The sequence below is a fragment of the Mauremys reevesii genome, linkage group 3 (genome assembly GCF_016161935.1).
Source record: "Mauremys reevesii isolate NIE-2019 linkage group 3, ASM1616193v1, whole genome shotgun sequence".
In the NCBI taxonomy this organism is placed as follows: domain Eukaryota; kingdom Metazoa; phylum Chordata; order Testudines; family Geoemydidae; genus Mauremys; species Mauremys reevesii.
Window position 1 is genome coordinate 56,783,279 of NC_052625.1, and position 17,624 is coordinate 56,800,902.

Here is a 17,624-nt window from a genome sequence, read left to right on the forward strand (position 1 = left end):
ACACATGCTAGCTCTGAACTAAAATAAGCAGTGTGGCTGTGTAGACGTACCTACAGATACATAGATACTTTAATGTTAATAGCGAGTTTAGAGGGACATTTCAATTTAACATTTCATTTGTCTGAAAATATGCCTCCTACAGAAACAAGTAACAATAAAATTACAGTATTTGAAACATCGGAAGAAAAACTAGTTTTTTCAGGTTTTTTCTCCAACTTTGGCAGAACTTTGTATAAAATCATTTTTAGTGTTTTCCCTTTATAATCAGTTGCACTGTTTGTACATGTTTTTTACACAGCAACATGAGAGAAAAAACACATTTTTAATACAAGAAAATTACTTAAAACCACAAGGATTGGGGAGGTGACTCCAGAATAAATATAGAACCTGAAATTATTTTAAACCTTTTTTTAATTGACTAGATTACAAGTTGAAAATCTTGCTTTAATTGAAAAAGAATCCAAAGATAGTAGCATTAATACAGCAAAGAAAGACTTAATTGTGGGAAGTTTTAAGCAAATGTTTTTAAATTAATGGAGATATCCTATCTCCTAGAACTGGAAGGGACCTTGAAAAGTCATTGAGTCCAGCCCCCTGCCTTCACTAGCAGGACCAAGTACTGATTTTGCCTCAGATTCTTAAGTGGCCTTCTCAAGTATTGAACTCACAACCCTGGGTTTAGCAGGCCAATGCTCAAACCACTGAGCTCTCTCTCCCCCCAATTAAACCTTTAAACTGTGTAAGTAACAGTGAACTACATACTACCACAAGTTAGACAAAGCACATACAATGTATGCGAAAACCTAAGATGCCTACTAAAATTTCAACAATGGTGTGTTGTGACCCACTGCTTATGATGTTCATAGTAGTCTGTTTTTTTAATACTTCCCTTGATTATGTGTAATCACTTGGTGTCCCATTTTATAGTTCGATAATAAGCTCTTTGGAGAAGAGACAGTCTTGCTATATGTTTATCCGGTGTCTAGCTCAATGGAGCCATGATCACTGACTGGGGCCCTAAGGTGCTACTATAATGCAAATAAATATTAATCCTCCCCCGAGATTAAGTATAGGTACAGACATTAAGGCTAGCCTTAGGGATTTCCAAAGTTATTTTCCTGCACTGAATCATTAGCCAACCTATAGTATTAAAAAAAACTTTGGAGCAAGGGAGTGGTTTCTTGTCTCATTATGGATGTTCTAAATTATATTAATATCTGATAAACACAAGACTGCTTTAATCTTTTCACCATACTGCAAACATCGTAATCATGGCAGAAAAGAAGAAAGTTGTCTTCTCATATGGGGTATCTATTGCATTTCTAATAGTGTTCTGGAGTAGTTAATTTATTAAAGTCAATTATCTGGCTTTCCTGAGATTAGTTATTTGAAGTTGCAGAAGAGAAAAGTAAATACATATCTAAAGAAATGTTACCTTCTCTTAGACGTTCTACTACAAAAGTGAAACCAGTAGTTCGTGGATGCAAGACATATTTGTATTTCTGGAGTCCATTCTTTTCAGCAAATTCATTACTGCGGGCTTTGGTATTGGCTAAAGATTTAAAAAAAAAAAAAGAACATTAACAACATGAATATTAGTAGGGGTTATGAAGTTTCATAATATTATAACAGCCCCAAATACAACAGCAGCACACAGAGTACATCACTGTAGCACTGTTCTGAAGGCAGCAGACCTTACGGTGCTTTTGATTAAATTCATAATACCATGAGATACAGCAACTTGTGAGGGTTTTTTCCTTATATGATTATTTTAAAAAATCTTTTTACTCTTTGGCGTACTCTTAATTAACCTGACTTTCACATTTACCAAGGCTATATATTGAAAGACATAATAAAATGATTATTGCAACGTACAAGTTACATAAGTGCCGGAAACTGGAATGACACTTTAACTCAAAAGGTACTGCAGTTTGTAATAGCGTAAGCTTTGATATTATGAATTGAAAACCTTTAAGATCAATGTTTTGTGTCAAACAGAATTGTTATAAGTACCTTATTCCCAGCTGGAAAATAAAAAGCTACGTTTTCTAAATGTAGACAAACAGCAATTAGTCAACTGCACTAGATCAATACTTTTGTCAGCCAGCTTATGCATTTTTAACTTGACAGGCTTTAGTCACTAGTCTAATCATAAATTTGAGTTGCACTTATATACAGTACATTAGATTTTAAATCAATTCCCCTCTGCAGCAATACGGGCTTGCTATTGTAAGCACAGTATTCACAAGCCACCTGAAAGCAGTTCTGGTGAAAACCTGGTGAAGTAAAGATTTTCACTGTCCATCAGCAAGAGTCCTCCTGTATTCAAGGTAACTGCACAAGTCTTCAGGAATAATTACTACACATCCCACTCAGCAAACCAAAACCAGACACAAAAAAGAAAACCTCTGTAGACAAGTGGACATTAATCCATTTGTTTTATAGAATGTGTTGGAGAATTCTTCAAACTGTCTGCTCAAATTAATGCATCCAAAGTGGCCTTGATTGCTGCATTCCGTTGGTGTCACTGCATCTTCAGGGTCACTAAGCCAAAAGACATCTAGGATCTCCCCATGCTAACATGAGGAAAAACAATTTAATTAAATGTATTTATTAAACAACACCTTTGGCGTTCAAAAGGGGACAGTCCAGCAACAGAGGTGTGGAACAAGATCTGTGTCTGATCAATATAAAACCCAATGCATGTAGAAAACTGAGTTATTAGAATCAACCATTGCTAACAGAGAATAAAGTTGAGAATGCTAACGGAAAGCCCGTTGTCGCCTAATAAGCTAGCAAAATTGATCAAGTACAGATCATTCCTTTTCCTTTTAATTTTTGTCATGCTTTGTCACCTAACTCATTTGTCGAACAAAAACCAAAGGCATGAGTATAGAGATTAGTTCCAATCATTGTGTTAGTAAGGCACTCTGCTCATTTGTGCCAAGTCTGCCTCTTTTTATTCTAAACCACATGCTCTCTCTAAAGTAACACACCTACCAGTGAGCAATACATAGAGAACCTCCCATTGGTTAATGAACATACTATGCACTAGCAATGTGCGAAATAATTTTTCAACTTAACAAGCAAAAATGAACTACATACTACACAGAATGCAATCTTTCATGGATGTTGCCCTTAAACAATTAACAGTGGAGCAGAGGCTTACTGACCACCTAATTTGGAGACAATAATAGCTACTACCCAGCAACCACTATGGCATACTATGGAGTACTTCCAGGGAACAAGTAATTAATGCAACCAAAAGAGTCCAAACATATTTTCTTCCAATTTGTCAATGCATAAAGATAAATTAACAAAAACATTACAGTTAAAAGAAAAGCTTCCAAACCTAGGAAATCTGAGGAACATTAAAATAGCTGAAAAAAATCTTCCACCGAGGACCCTCATCCACAATGGCCAACTGGTCCATGCTTAAAGAGTTTTAAAACAGTTCTGCTAACTTCATTAATACTCTACTTTTGACAGAGGTCTAGAGTAACAATTTTCATCTAAAAGCAGCAAAGAGTCCTGTGGCACCTTATAGACTAACAGACGTTTTGGAGCATGAGCTTTCGTGAGTGAATATCCACTTCGTTGGATCCCATTTTCATCTAGGGAGGGTCTCTGCACCAAGTGGGAGGGGAATCATGAACGGGTGTTGGGGAAGTTGCAGCCATTCTATCCTTCTCATATTGCTAAATAAGAAGGGGAATTGCAGGCAGATGTGAAGAGATGCCCAAGACTGGTCCTGGCTTAGTGCATTCAGAGTGCATATGACAACAGAGAGCTGCAAGCAGACACAGAACTTGTTGCTGACGGTTCTAGCTGGTGTTTGACTATTTGTGTTCCTGGCATTTTGAAAACTAGAAGACTAGAAAAAGATCAGTCAATGAAAAGGATGATGAGCAGACAATATCTACATATAACATCCCAAAAGAGCTACGTTAAAATAACATTATTACGGTTGCAAGTCAAGCACTCAAAAGTTAGGAAATGCTAGAATTACAGTTGCCTGTGCAAATGCCTTATGATACAGTCTTAAATTACATGGTCACATACTGCTTTTCCCACTGGACCTCTGCCTCATTCTCTTTGCTCTGGGAATGAGTAATGTTTGTGTATTAAAGGAGACTGCTGTCTCTAGGACCCCTGCTTTACCTGTTGCAGAAGTTGGGAAGTGTGTAACAGATGAGGCAGGGAAATGCAGGAAGAGAAAGGATGGTCTCATGGTTAAGACTGCTGAATCTTATCCTGGGGAACTGGATTCTATCTCTGCCACAGAGTCCTTGTGTAACACCTGGCAAGTCACTTAAACCAAACTTTTCACTGGTAGTCATTAATTGTATGTTCTTCCTTTTCTGGGTCCCCAACTTAAGACACAGGGGCTGAGTCAACGGGAGCTGAGCTTTGAACATATTAAGTATCACATACTGCTATGTAGCCTGAAAAATAAGGCCTATGCATCTCAGATTAGGCACTCAGTATTAGTGGTCACTTCTGACCATAGTCTCCTTATGTTTCAATTCCCTAGCTGTAAAATGGGGATAAATACCATCTCACCTCACAGTGGGCTGTGAAAATAAATTCATTACTGTTCGCGAAGCGCTCATATTTTAGTGAGATGTCACAGAAAAGCCCATAAGGAACTTAATTCTATCTTCAGAGCAGGGTTTGAATAGCGTGCAGTAAATAAGACTTGGGGCCTCCATCACCCACTCGTTACATTTTCAACCAAGCACCTCTGTACTTTCTTCCTGGCAGTCCCTCTCGCTTGGGAAGAGCTCCCTGTGAACATCCACAATGCTACCTCATTATCCTCCTTCAAAACCCTCCTTTAAAACTCTCCTTTGCTATAAAAGCCTACAGAAAACGTAATTAACCATTGGTGCACTGATAGCATTGCCTTTCAGGCTGAGCAGTATCGTCTGTTTCCTTGTTCTCCCTCATCTGTCTGTATCCATGTGTTGTCTCTTGTCTCATCGTTCAATTATAAATTCTTTGGGGCAGTGCCCATTTTTTGTTCTGTTTGTACAGTGCCTAGCACAAGGATGCCCTGCTCCATGAGGAGGGTGGCTAGGTGCTATGGTAACACAAATAATTAATAAGTAATAAAATTCAACAGCCATTCATTCAGTGAGCACCCTCCACATGTTTGTTGGGGAACAGTATTTATACTAGCAAGTGACGAAGACTGAGAGAGTTTCCATGCCAATCTTGAAGGGTGACTAGGTGATGCTCTTAATATACATAAAAGTCATCCTGGAGATTGTAAGTATCACACCTCTGTTATTCTCAGACTCTGAAACTTGGAATACCAGGAATCAACAAGTTACTGAAAGGAAAAAAAAATTTAAAAAGAGGAAGGAAGGAAAAAAAGAAAGAAAAAGGACAGCGTGCTATTTGCCATTCCACCCAATGGATTTCTTTTGAAATTAAGCATTGTGTTTTTCAAGAAGTCAATTTCAAATTATATATGCTTAGACCACCACAGAAGTTGGAATTGGAGCTGATTTACTGTCAGACAACCTTTAATTTGAATATTCTGAATTGAAAGATAGAAAAATGCAGTGATCTGATAAATTGCTGAGGCAAAAATTTGAATTTTGCTTATTGAGAGTCAGATGTCATTCAGTCAGCCATAAGAAAATAATGCTATTAAAAAAAATTAACTATTTTGTTCTGAAAACTTTGGAGCAAGATAGGGTCTACAGGAATTTTACCCAAAACAATACTGAAAGATGTCAGGAGTCAAGAAAGAAATAAGTTGGCAGAAGGTAATATCAATCTTGTGAAACTACACAAACATCAAGTCTAAAGCGCATGGAAATATTTCAGACTTGGATTTCGCACTGCTCATGAGAATATGGTAATGAGGATGACAAAAATAATTTTAACATTTCTAAAAGAAACAACTCATGATTAAAAAAATTTGGAATATTTTAAAGTAAAAAAATCTGTTTTACAAAAATAAGATTTGCATGACAATCACTCCTAGCGTTTACCATATTTTCCTCTGGAAAGAAATTCAGAAGGCTTTGCCAACCATCTTCTTGTTGGTGGCCATTCAGCATTTCATAGTTTGGCTTCAAAACAATTCTAAGTACTAACAATGTAAACTGTGAACATTTAATTTTGGATAACAGTTTTTACTGATGCATAATAGCACATGTAAAGGAAGAAATATACACTTGATACCCTACTGCTGCATACTATAGCAATGCCGGACAACCTGATCCACCTCTCCCACATGCAATATCAACCTTCCCAGTAGAGTTTTTGCAAAGTGTTTCTATATATTGACATTTACGGGACAAGTCCTACTAGTGTGTTTATAATGGCAACACGTTTCCAAGCATCTATCACTTTGAATAAGTCTGTTATAAGACAAGGTTTCTATGTTTCATCAAGGAGTATCAGATGTGAAACAGCAGGAAGGTATTTAAGAAGTCAACTCAGAGTTCCTCCTACACAAGCATTCAGGTCTTGAGCAGTCCAGGCAAACAACGCACATTACAACAAAGCTTAAACTTGTTCTTCATAATCATTTTAAAAACAACACTAGCTGCCTATTTCATTTTAAAAACAGCAAAAACGATCCACCTCCCTTTCCATTTCTTATAAGGAGTCTTGAAGTTTAAATCTCTTCAGTGTGATAGATAGGCATGCTTTGATCTGCTTGGCTCTTGGAAATCCAGGGGCTCTGGGCTGCTGGCCCCGTGCTGCCCGGAGTCCCTAGGGACAGCTCTGTCCGCCATTAGGGATTTTTTTTCCCAAGAACCCCCTGTAACAAATTGAGTGAACCCCCATTTGGGAACCACTGGTCTATCTGTACACATTGAATGTTAGTCTCTCATCTAAGTAGAATGTATTTGCCTCATAAGTTTCTCTTACCAATGTTTCCACTTGCTATGAAATACTAATTGACAGGTACAAAATTCTGTGTCTGATGTGATAGATATGGCAATTTCCTGCAATATCTCGAACAAACCTTTTATGAAATAACTTTCATGTGTCTTAGGAGTTTGTTATATTAAAAATGAAAATGTTCATGTATTATTGTGGGATTGTATGTTACATCTCTGAGAGAGACACGACTAATGTAAATCCTGAGAAGTATTATAAGCTTCAGGGACTCTTTTATTCAGGGTTCTTGTTTTGTTTGTAATATGTTTTCCCTGAAATACTTTCATCTGAGGAATAAATGTGCTTGCTTAGAAGGAGCTGTGTGGTAACTTAACTGTGGGCAATTATGCTGTTTATAGCTTCTGGAGAGAAGGCAAAGCAGGCCTGTTTACGCATCTGATTTGCTGGGGAATTCACAGTATAGGCAAGAAACTTCTGCAACCTGGAAAATCCTCAGTCATGAAGGAGACATGGGTGTCTGCCCAGCAGAGGGTGACAGCTGAGGAGCCAGGAGCCTAGAATGGGTGCCCTTTCTAGACAATAGTGGGGAAATACAGCTGCAGTTGCCCTGAACTATGGTGGCAGCGTATGTGGCTCTGGAACAGTGTGAATTATATAAGTGTCAACAGCTTTGAAAGCAAGTATCCTAGAAGGAAAGACCACAGAGAAAAATCTTGATAGTCTTTTTGGGGAAGGAATAGCAGAAAAAGAGTGAGGGCAAATGAATTATGAACCACTGTAGAGTTGAGCTATGCAAAGAAAAGCAGCTCAAAACTGAGGAGCAGACAAAACCACCACTAGTCAACTTGCTATATTCTAACAACCAGAGGAGGAACAATGGTCCAGGTTCATGGGGAACGGGAGCCCGCTGGCAGAGGGTCCACAAGCAGGGAAGCTCTTGGAGCCAACTACCTGGCGGAAAGCAGGGAAGAGACGGACAGAAGAAGACAAACTACATCACTGCAACAGGGAATTGTGGATCAACAGTTAGTACAGGAGAAGCTACAGCTGGAGAGGGACAGTGTGAGTCTGGAAACTCAGCTGCTTGCAGAGCTAGAGCAACAGTGTCAGCTCAAGTGAGAAGAGGAGAGCAGGAAAGCCAGTGCCAGCACAAGGAGAGGGAGAAGAAGGATCATCAGTATCAGCTTGAGATGAAAAAACTGCACCAGCAGGACTATAGTCTGATAGATGAAGCCAGTTCCTAGGAACCTTTCCCATGCGTGGCATAGACTTCATATTACTTCCTTGCTTTAGGAAAGGGGTTCACATGGATGTGTTTCCGAAGGCTTTTGAAATGCAGTGTGAATTGAATAAGATGGGGCAGGAGGAATGGTACAGTATCTAACTCCACTACTGTTAGAGACAAAAAGCCTTGTCCATTTTTGCACTTATGGACAAAGAGGACTATAAAGATTGAGATCAAATTAGGAGTTAGGTAAGGGGTTTCAGCTCAAATTAGGGGTTAGGTAAGGAAATGGAGAACTGGTTGGGGGAGAGGGGGTGTCACCAAACTCAATGAGGCCTACAAATTAACAGGTATTGAACAATTCTATAAACTCTGCACCCTGGCGCTCCATTCTCCTCTCCCCGCTCCCTGAAATCATGATTAATAGACAAGAATCCTAGAGACGTGACCGAACCTGGGAAATGAGCTAATCAATATGCAGAGGGGCTGAGAGGAAAATCAAGGGAGATGGGGACAAAGCTGACTCTTCCAGAAGGGAGAGGGAGAACTTGCCAGAAGGAAAAATAGGCTAAACCAGACCTGGGGAGGAGGCAAACCCTAACGGGCCCAAAAAAGGAACCTGGGGAGTTGATATATTTTTATTGCCGCAAGTCTGACTTGCTGGGTAACACACAGTATAGGCAGGGAGTTGGGCAGCCTGGAAAAACCCATCAGGAGGCAGACACACATGGGTCTCCACCCAAGAGTGGGGATGGCTGAGGAGCCAGGAGCCTAGAGTGGGTGTCCTTGCTGGCCCATGGAAGGGGAATACAGGTGACAGCAGGTACTACCATATGTTCTCTCATTGTGCTGTCAGAGGTAACCTTTTTTTCTTCAGTCTTTGACTGACTTACAAATCAATTTGTGTGCGCTTTATTTAGTAATTTAAGGCACAGTTTGGCAGTCTGTTCTCCCTATTCAGCCCTCCAGAATATGCTAGGTGTCCTCTCAGTATGGATGGGACATGAGGCCTGCTCCAAGCTCACATCTTAATTACCAGGAGGGGTACCAAGATGAACAAAGGAGTAGGGGAGATGGGATGATGGCAGCATCAGTAACATGACCTATTTATTCAGTGATGACTGTTGCACAGATCCTGGGTGGGAGGGAGGAAACTGAATGTCACAACTTTAACGTTAGTACCTACTTTTGATCGTTCAACTACAAATTAACTCCTAAAAATAGCTTTGGGCTATTTTCTTTACCGTTTCATTTAAAATGAATTCTTTGATTTTTTTTTCTTTTATTATTATTATTTTAATATATAATTCCACAATAGAAGATTGTGGTGATGGGGAGTCCTGAGAGGTGGCATGGTGAAACCTAATACTGAAGTAACTGCAGTCCTTTCAGATTAACTTCTTATTGCTAAAGTTCCCAACTGATATTAAAAACATTTAAATAACATTAGTATAATTTCTAAAGTATACTCCATCCTAATCAGTGCTTCTCTCCCAAAGACACATGAAAGAGAAGTTCATATTGAAAGCCATGGAAAAAATTGTGCTCTGCTGCCTTTAAGCCCATCAGGTTCAGCTTTCAAAAGCATCTTAAGTGATTTAAATCATTTAAGGTATACTGGAAAACTATACCCATCACCAGTATGTGTCTGTACCTCCTATTTTTTTTACACATCAACATGTATTATAAACACACTAGTAGGACTTGTCCCGTAAATGTCAATATATAGAAACACTTTGCAAAAACTCTACTGGGAAGGTTGATATTGCATGTGGGAGAGGTGGATCAGGTTGTCCGGCATTGCTATAGTATGCAGCAGTAGGGTATCAAGTGTATATTTCTTCCTTTACATGTGCTATTATGCATCAGTAAAAACTGTTATCCAAAATTAAATGTTCACAGTTTACATTGTTAGTACTTAGAATTGTTTTGAAGCCAAACGTGAGATCTTGGAAACGTGTTGCCATTTTCATAATGTAATAAAAATATTGTAATGATAAATAATAATAATAATAATAAACAGTGTGTAATAAGCATGTCATAGAAACAAACTGTGTATTTCCAAGATCACTGCTTTTATAATTCATACTCAGGTAAAGGAGAAAATCCCTGGAAATATTCATTTTTACGAAGGGGTTCACGAGACTTGACATTTTCGTGAAAGGGGTTCACAGGTTGTTAAAGTTTGGGAACCACTGAGATAGACTGAGTTAACATGACCTAACACCTAAGCTGAGGAAAAATGGACACACACATCAAAATTCAATCACCTTGCCTTATTAAGGTGGCTAAGGGTTAGGAAAGAACACCTCCAAAATCAAATAAAACCACTGAGTAGAGATTTGACAAATAGGTCTTGGCAGAGGGGCATAAGGCCTTGTCTACACATGCAAACTGAATTGGTTTAACCCAAATCTGTCAATTTGCACATTTAGACAAGGCCTAAGACACAGAAAGAGTGAGTGGCTCAGGCTGCCTGATGAAAGGGGAAAGAGTGGACAGTAGTCTCTAGAAATATAAGGCTTTTTCTTTTTTCACGGCAACTAAGCCAGGTGCACGTATTCCACTGAGCTTTGCAAAGAATTCAGATGAGATATGTTATGAAAAGTTCTCTGTATTAATTTGATTTTCCCTCTATTAATAATAAAGCTTGTTTTATCAAGAGAATATGACTCAGACTTCTGCTTGGTTCATTTCCAACAAACTGCTCTAGAGATAGACAAGGGGAAAAAAAAAAAAGTGTGTGGAATCTTACCTCCATTCACAATAATGTCAAAATGTCATGAACAAGAAGGTGCATCCCAAGCATTGCTGCAGCCAGAGTGACATGTAAGGCAACCCTCAAGATGAAGGGAGTGCAAGTGACATTAACTTGGTAGTTCTTATTAATGATATTTCCTTTATATTGAGGCATTGTAGTTTAGATAATACAGGAAGCCCAAGTTATATAGTAAATATTTAAGAGGAAGGAGAGAAGCAATAAGCAGAATGATCTATTTTTATGGAAATCAATGAGCTGCAGTTTCAAAAGTAAAGCAAAACTGGAACTTAATTAATGTCTGGTATGTAAACATTTCAAATACTAAAATGTACAATCTAACTGAGGTTGTCTGCTACCCTTCACCTATCAGATAGCCAAAATGGTTCCCATTCTTTTGAGCCTTTCACGGTTCACAAGTAAAACAGACTAACCATTCCATGGAATTTTAATGACCTCTTTTCCAAGCTAAAATGTAATAGGGAGTATCCATAAGACTCAATTTAATGGGTATTAAGAACCGCAGTCTCAAAGTGTTGGTATAAGAATTTTAGATGACAGAGCATTGAAAAAGTATACGCAGTATTGGTTTCTATGTGAAAATTCTGTTCTGGAAGCTATTAGCTATACCAAAATAGATTACATGAATTAATTATAAAATCTTCAAGTTCACATAGTAACAGAGTATTTCTGAGCCTCCTGCCTACAACTGTCACTGAAGTTAGTAAATGTTTGACAACATAATTAAACATACAGTATTCAGCAGTTTGACTCAAAAGCTGACTGGGGGCTTGTCTACACTTGCAGCACTGCAGCAGCACCAGTGCAGCTGACCTGCTGTAGCGCTTAGTGAAGATATTACCTACAGCGATGGACAGGCTTCTCCTATTGGCGTAGATCAGTGGTTCTCAACCCAGGGTATATGTATCCCTGGGGGCACACAGAAATCTTCCAGGTGTTACATCAACTCATTTAGATATTTGCCTAGTTTTACAACAGGCTACATAAAAAGCACTGGCGAAGTCAGTACAATCTAAAATTTCAGCTAGACAATGACTTGTTTATACTGCTCAATATACTATACACTGAAATGTAAGTACAATATTTATATTCCAATTGATTTATTTTATAATTATATGGTCAAATCAGAAAGTAAACAATAGTGTGCTGTGACACTTTTGTATTTTTTTGTTTGATTTTGTAAGCAAGTAGTTTTTAAGTGAAGGAGTATGCAAGACAAATCAGACTCCTGAAAGGGGTACAATAGTCTGGAAAGGTTGAGAGCCACTGGCATAGATACTCCACCTCCCCGAGAAGTGGGAGCTATATCAACAGGAGAGGCCCTCCCATCAACACACTTCTCTGTACACCAGGGGTTAGGTTGGTATAACTACATCGCTCAGGGGTGTGGGTTTTCCACACCCCTGAGCCACATAGTTATAGCTGATTGTTTCAGTTTCTCTATAAAGAAAATCCTACAGAAACATGCCCTAAAAACAAAGATGCACATTGCATTTGAGTTTGTGTACTCAAATTCTACATGGGTACATTCACTGTCCTAGAAACATACACTGACATTATTTGAGGCTTGCGGGTGTCTCCTGTCAGAGTTTGTTTGCTTCTGTGATGTCTTTCAGTGCGTACACTGTTATTTTTATCCAAGTATATTTTAAAACTTTTATTGCATTAAAAGTGTGACTCAGGCAGAAATACATTTGACCTAGGCTGACTAAATAGGTAACTATAAAGGGAGGGGGTGTCTCTACTGGTTAGAATGCCTCATCTCTAATGCTTACAGTAAATAACCAGGGGGTGAGTTGAGATTATTTTTTCGACAAATTTCATACATCCTATTAGACTAAAAAAAAGTATCTCCTCTGCCCTTATTCTTATACCCTTGTTTGTCTCATCCATCTATTATATCTTGTATTTTAGATTATAAAATCATACGGGTAGGAATGATCAGTTTCTCTATGTTTGTACAATGCCTAGCAAGAGGGGCCCAGCCTGGTTGAGGCCTTTAGGCGCTACTACAGTATAAATGTTAAATAATAAATAGCGGAATAAGCGTATTCTGACCAGAGTCCTATTCCCAGTTTTGCCACTTTTGGAAAGTAGTTTACCCACTATGTGCCTCAATTTATCATCTGTAAGATAGGGGTAATTACCTCAAAAGGTGATTGTGGGATTTTGTAAAGCCCTGCACTCAAAGCTTGACTATCCTAATGAAATCCACATATTTCACTGATTTTTGATGTGTTACTCTGGATAGCGTTATATAGGGTGTGACAAGAAATTCATGGACTTTTAAAGAGGCTAGAGGAAGAATTTCACAGTAATCACTCAGGGCTCAGTTCACTTTGGGAGATATGGGCTTTTATGAGCCATTAAGATGGTTTTACTACTAAAAACCAAACAATGAACAATGTAGAAACTCAGAGCATCTTAGCATGCTGGTACTTTTCCCTGATAGCTTAATTTTGTAATCCTTCAAAACATGAACCATGTGTAACCCATGAGGTAGCGTATGCATAATCTGCAGATTACCTAAACAATAGTTCCACAACCCCATCCAGCAATGCACTTAAGCACAGGCTTCACCTTAAACACTTGAGAAGCCCTACTCAAGTCAACAGAACTACTCACATGCTTAAAATTATGCACGTTTTTACATGCTTTACTTAAGTGGTACATAAGAGTTGTGAATTGCCCCATTCATCTGAATTAGGTGTTCAAGCTGAAGTTCAGTTATGACCATTTAAATGCAACTATTGTGCTACTGATCAGAGCAATCAAGATGGAAAGACAGCCATATCATGAAGACCTGATCAACCAACTGTGAGTGGCATTTCATTTTGGCATCACCAGACGGTAAAATTAAGGACAGTACCACCACCTTTTTCTCCTATCTGGCCTTGGCTGAAAACCCATGCCACTACTCTCAAGACTTCATATGCTCTCCAACTATCATTGGTCCCACATAACAAAACTGAATAACTGACCACTCTCAGTTATGTTTTCCTTTGAATTAAGCAGCTTCATTTATCCGTCTATTTTGGGAGGTTGCACAGTGTACATCTCAGTCGTATTTATGCACTGTTAACATTCTACTTAAGGACATGTTGTGAAACTATTCTTATTTTTACTATCTGAGAACTGTTAAAGACATTAATGCCATTTTCAAGTTATTACACATCAGGTTGTGCATTACCAGTGCCCTTGAACACACACAGTGCTCAGTGGAAAACCATAAAGAGAGGGAACAAACGTGGCACTGAAGTTACTCCTAAGAGAGTACAGCCTCTATTTCATATCAGAACACTCCTGCAGAGATCTGGGCTACATCATGCCTCACTAGTCTGATTTATAAAATAGACTCATTAAAAATTCTTAGGGACTGAGGGACAGGGGGCAAAGAGTTCAATTGCAGCAAGAGAACATGTAAAAAGGTGAGTTATGCTGAAGCTTCTGAAGCACTGGACATAAGATTCCTTTGAATTCTTGTAGAGCTCTGGAATTCAGAAAGAGTAACTACTTGTTCTGCTGTTATTTGTTGGGGGTTCTTTTCTGCAGTGTGTTTGCAACAGAATTTTGAATCATGGGGGTGGGGCAGGAGAAAGAGGAAATATTCTGATGCATTTTGCCCAAACTCAAAGTATTTCAAAGTTAAATGATGACCCAAAAAAAAAAAATGTTTTCTCCCCAGCCCCTATACATATAGTTTGCAATAAATTCTTTATGAAAAAGAAAACAATTACTATTATTCATATTTTATATAGCATATTTCATTCTAAAGTGCCTTACAAACTTTATGCATGGGGCATTACCTCAACCAGTTAAAATGCAGCCATGTCTTATATTTATGTAAGATTTGCCCAAAAGATCTTAAAGCATTATACAATTTTTCCATAAGGAGAAGTCACTTCAGATACCACTGTCATGCAGATAACCTTTGGATGGAAAATGGTAGCAGTTTAACAATGCACAGCAATCATACAGTTAAGTACATGAAGAGTACTGTATCCAGTTTTCTCTACTTATATTCCCCACTATCAGAAGTAGCCACCAAACTCGTAATTTGGCCAGGACACATGTGCCGATGCCTATTCTTGGAAAGTGTGCCATAGAATCTGTAGTGACCACAAGAGTACAGGAACTCTGTTTTATTTCATCTAAAAGATGAAACATGGGGTTTCAATGAGTGGTGACGTTAATAGTATAACAACTTCCTGAAAGTGATTTTTCTATACACTCACATAATGTTTCATTTAAATGTTATATCACACTGATAACTATGCATACTTTTTTCTTGCTCAGAATTAATTGGCAAAGGTGTGTTGTCAAGTCTTCTATATGATCTTAAAAAGTGTACTTTAATGGTTCACATAAAAACAATCACTGGTAGACAGGGACAGATATTTACTTTAATAGCAAGCACTCCAGTGTTTTTTTTTCTTTTTTTATATTGTACAAGGTAGCAATCACTTTTAGTTTAGAACGCAAGACATTGGGTTTAGCGTTTTTAAATGACTGCTTTGTACAAAACGAGACATGATTCTATGGAATGAGTCTAACTTGTAATTGGAACAACTACATGGAGAAGTTAAACCAGTATAAGGCTGGGTGTGGATTTGAAATGCTATAGCTAACCCAGTATAACTGCCCATATAGACACTCTTATTCTGGTATAAGAGTGCCTCTTCCAGTTTAGTTTGTGTATCTAAACTGGAAAAAAAGCCATTCTTACACCAGAATAAGAGTGCCCACACAGGGATTATACCCGTATAGAGATCAGACTATATCAGTGTAATTATACCTATATAACGTCTCGTGTAGACAAACACTCAGTTCTGATAGAAAAGCAAGATTGTTCTGGAAAAATTATGGCCTGGGGATGTTCTGATTGGTGGAGCTAAGTGTGAGCACTGAGGGTACTAGTAATTCAGTAAGAAACAAGATACACACAGAAAACTGCAGATTTGTAGAATAAATATTAAACCATTTTTAAAACAATTGTTACTACTAAACACATAGGGCCAGACTGCAAGCCTTCACTAGAGAGCAGTTAACTCACATGAGTAGTCCCACTGAAATGAAAGGGATTGTGTTAACAACTGCTCATGAGCATGAGCATAGAGTCCACAAGCTGGTCCATCAAGGTTCAGACCATTAAAGGGTCTGGTTGCTCTTCACAACGTTTAGATAAAGAGACTTCAACATTTCCCCAAGATATGGAGCACATCCATTGGCCCAGAATGAACAATCCAACTACTCTGAAATGGCCAAAGCTGACAGAAGTGTGCCAGCCAGAAAAAACTGAACATTAGATTTAATCCCATGAGATTTAAGTAACATCCCTATGGGAAGAAGAGCATTTGCCCACCAACCCACTGGGACCTCTCCAAGAGGATCATAGAATATCAGGGTTGGAAGGGACCTCAAGGGGTCATTTAGTCCAACTCCTATCTCAGAGCAGGACCAATTCCCCAGACAGATTTTTGCCCCAGAATCTAAATGGCCCTCTCAAGGATTGAATTTACAACCCTGGGTTTAGCAGGCCAATGCTCAAACCACTGAGCTATCCCTTCCCCGCAGTGATATAAGACAAACACACCATAAGATCAATGGTATTGATGGAGGCTGATAGTTTTAACAGTATCAGTACGGATGTTGGTCTATTGCCTTGCAGTCTTTCAACTAATGAGATAAAAAATGAATGTTTAAAAAAAATGGAGAATAATCAGATGCTGAAGATGGAATTTCAATACCTCTTCAATAACCTACCCTAGAAAGGGAAGGTGAGGTTACAATGGGTCACTGGGTGGTGCAGGTAGTTGCCCACATGGAACACACTGCAGGATCAGAACCAGACAGATGTAAGTATATGTGCACATTAGCAAAGGAAAACTGCTACTACAGAAATAGCTTAATTCTTCTTGAGTTTCTATTCTTTGCAGTGAAAACAATATGCATAGGAACTCTGATAGTAGGTGAAACGTCTGACCACCATGAATTTCTTACTTGGTGGTCTTTGTGCCATTTGTCTAAGTTCAGGCTATGGTCTTTGTATTATTATTGCAGAGGGCATATGCACTGCCCTTTTCTTTTCCTTAACTGGTTTAATGTATGGTCTCTCAGAGACTTACTTAATCCTTCAAGGCAGCCATGCCCTTGGTCAACGTTAACAGCATGGATGTGAAGAGGCTATTGTTGTCTCAGTGTTCAACCAATTCCTTATTAACCACAAAACAGAAAAACAAAGAGGAAACTCTTTCCCCATTCTTTAAAATCTATTTTTCATACAAAGGACTGACAAGGATTAGAAGTGAAGTGGCCTGGAAGCATAGTAGGGAAAAAAGTCTTTCAAGACTGTAAAGGAGGCAACAACTGCTCTGAAAGCCAGGAATGAAATCCTGACCCTAATGAAGTCAAAGGGAGTATTGCTATTAACTTCAATGGGACCAGAATTTCAACCCATAGATCTAAGCTAAAGGAGGGGAACTCTCTCCAGGAACTTATGATTTGGAAAGCTATTCCCTCCATGGAAGAAAAAAACCTACAGCAGGGTGTTGATGAATGGATGGATTTTTTTCTACCTTCCTTCCTTGCTCTACATGCAAATTTATTAATTTAAACAAGAGGATGTCAGGAGAAGTTGTCCAAGGATAGTCAGTCAATTCATTATCCTTTGGGAGCATGGATCAGATTAAGACAATTTCTAGAACCGCCTAAAATCTGATTATAGTACCTTCAGGCACTATAAATGCCCATCTG

The 17,624-nt window shown here is 38.5% G+C and overlaps 1 protein-coding gene across 9 annotated transcripts in view; it reads right to left on the reverse strand.

Moving 5' to 3' along the window:
- LCLAT1 (lysocardiolipin acyltransferase 1) overlaps positions 1-17,624 on the reverse strand; it is a 206,861-nt gene that overhangs the window by 66,802 nt on the left and 122,435 nt on the right. For all 9 annotated transcript variants that reach the window (XM_039530335.1, XM_039530331.1, XM_039530336.1 and 6 more), the window contains one exon: positions 1,436-1,552. In XM_039530335.1, the coding sequence (XP_039386269.1) occupies positions 1,436-1,552 (117 nt within the window). The remainder of the gene's footprint in view (positions 1-1,435; positions 1,553-17,624) is intronic.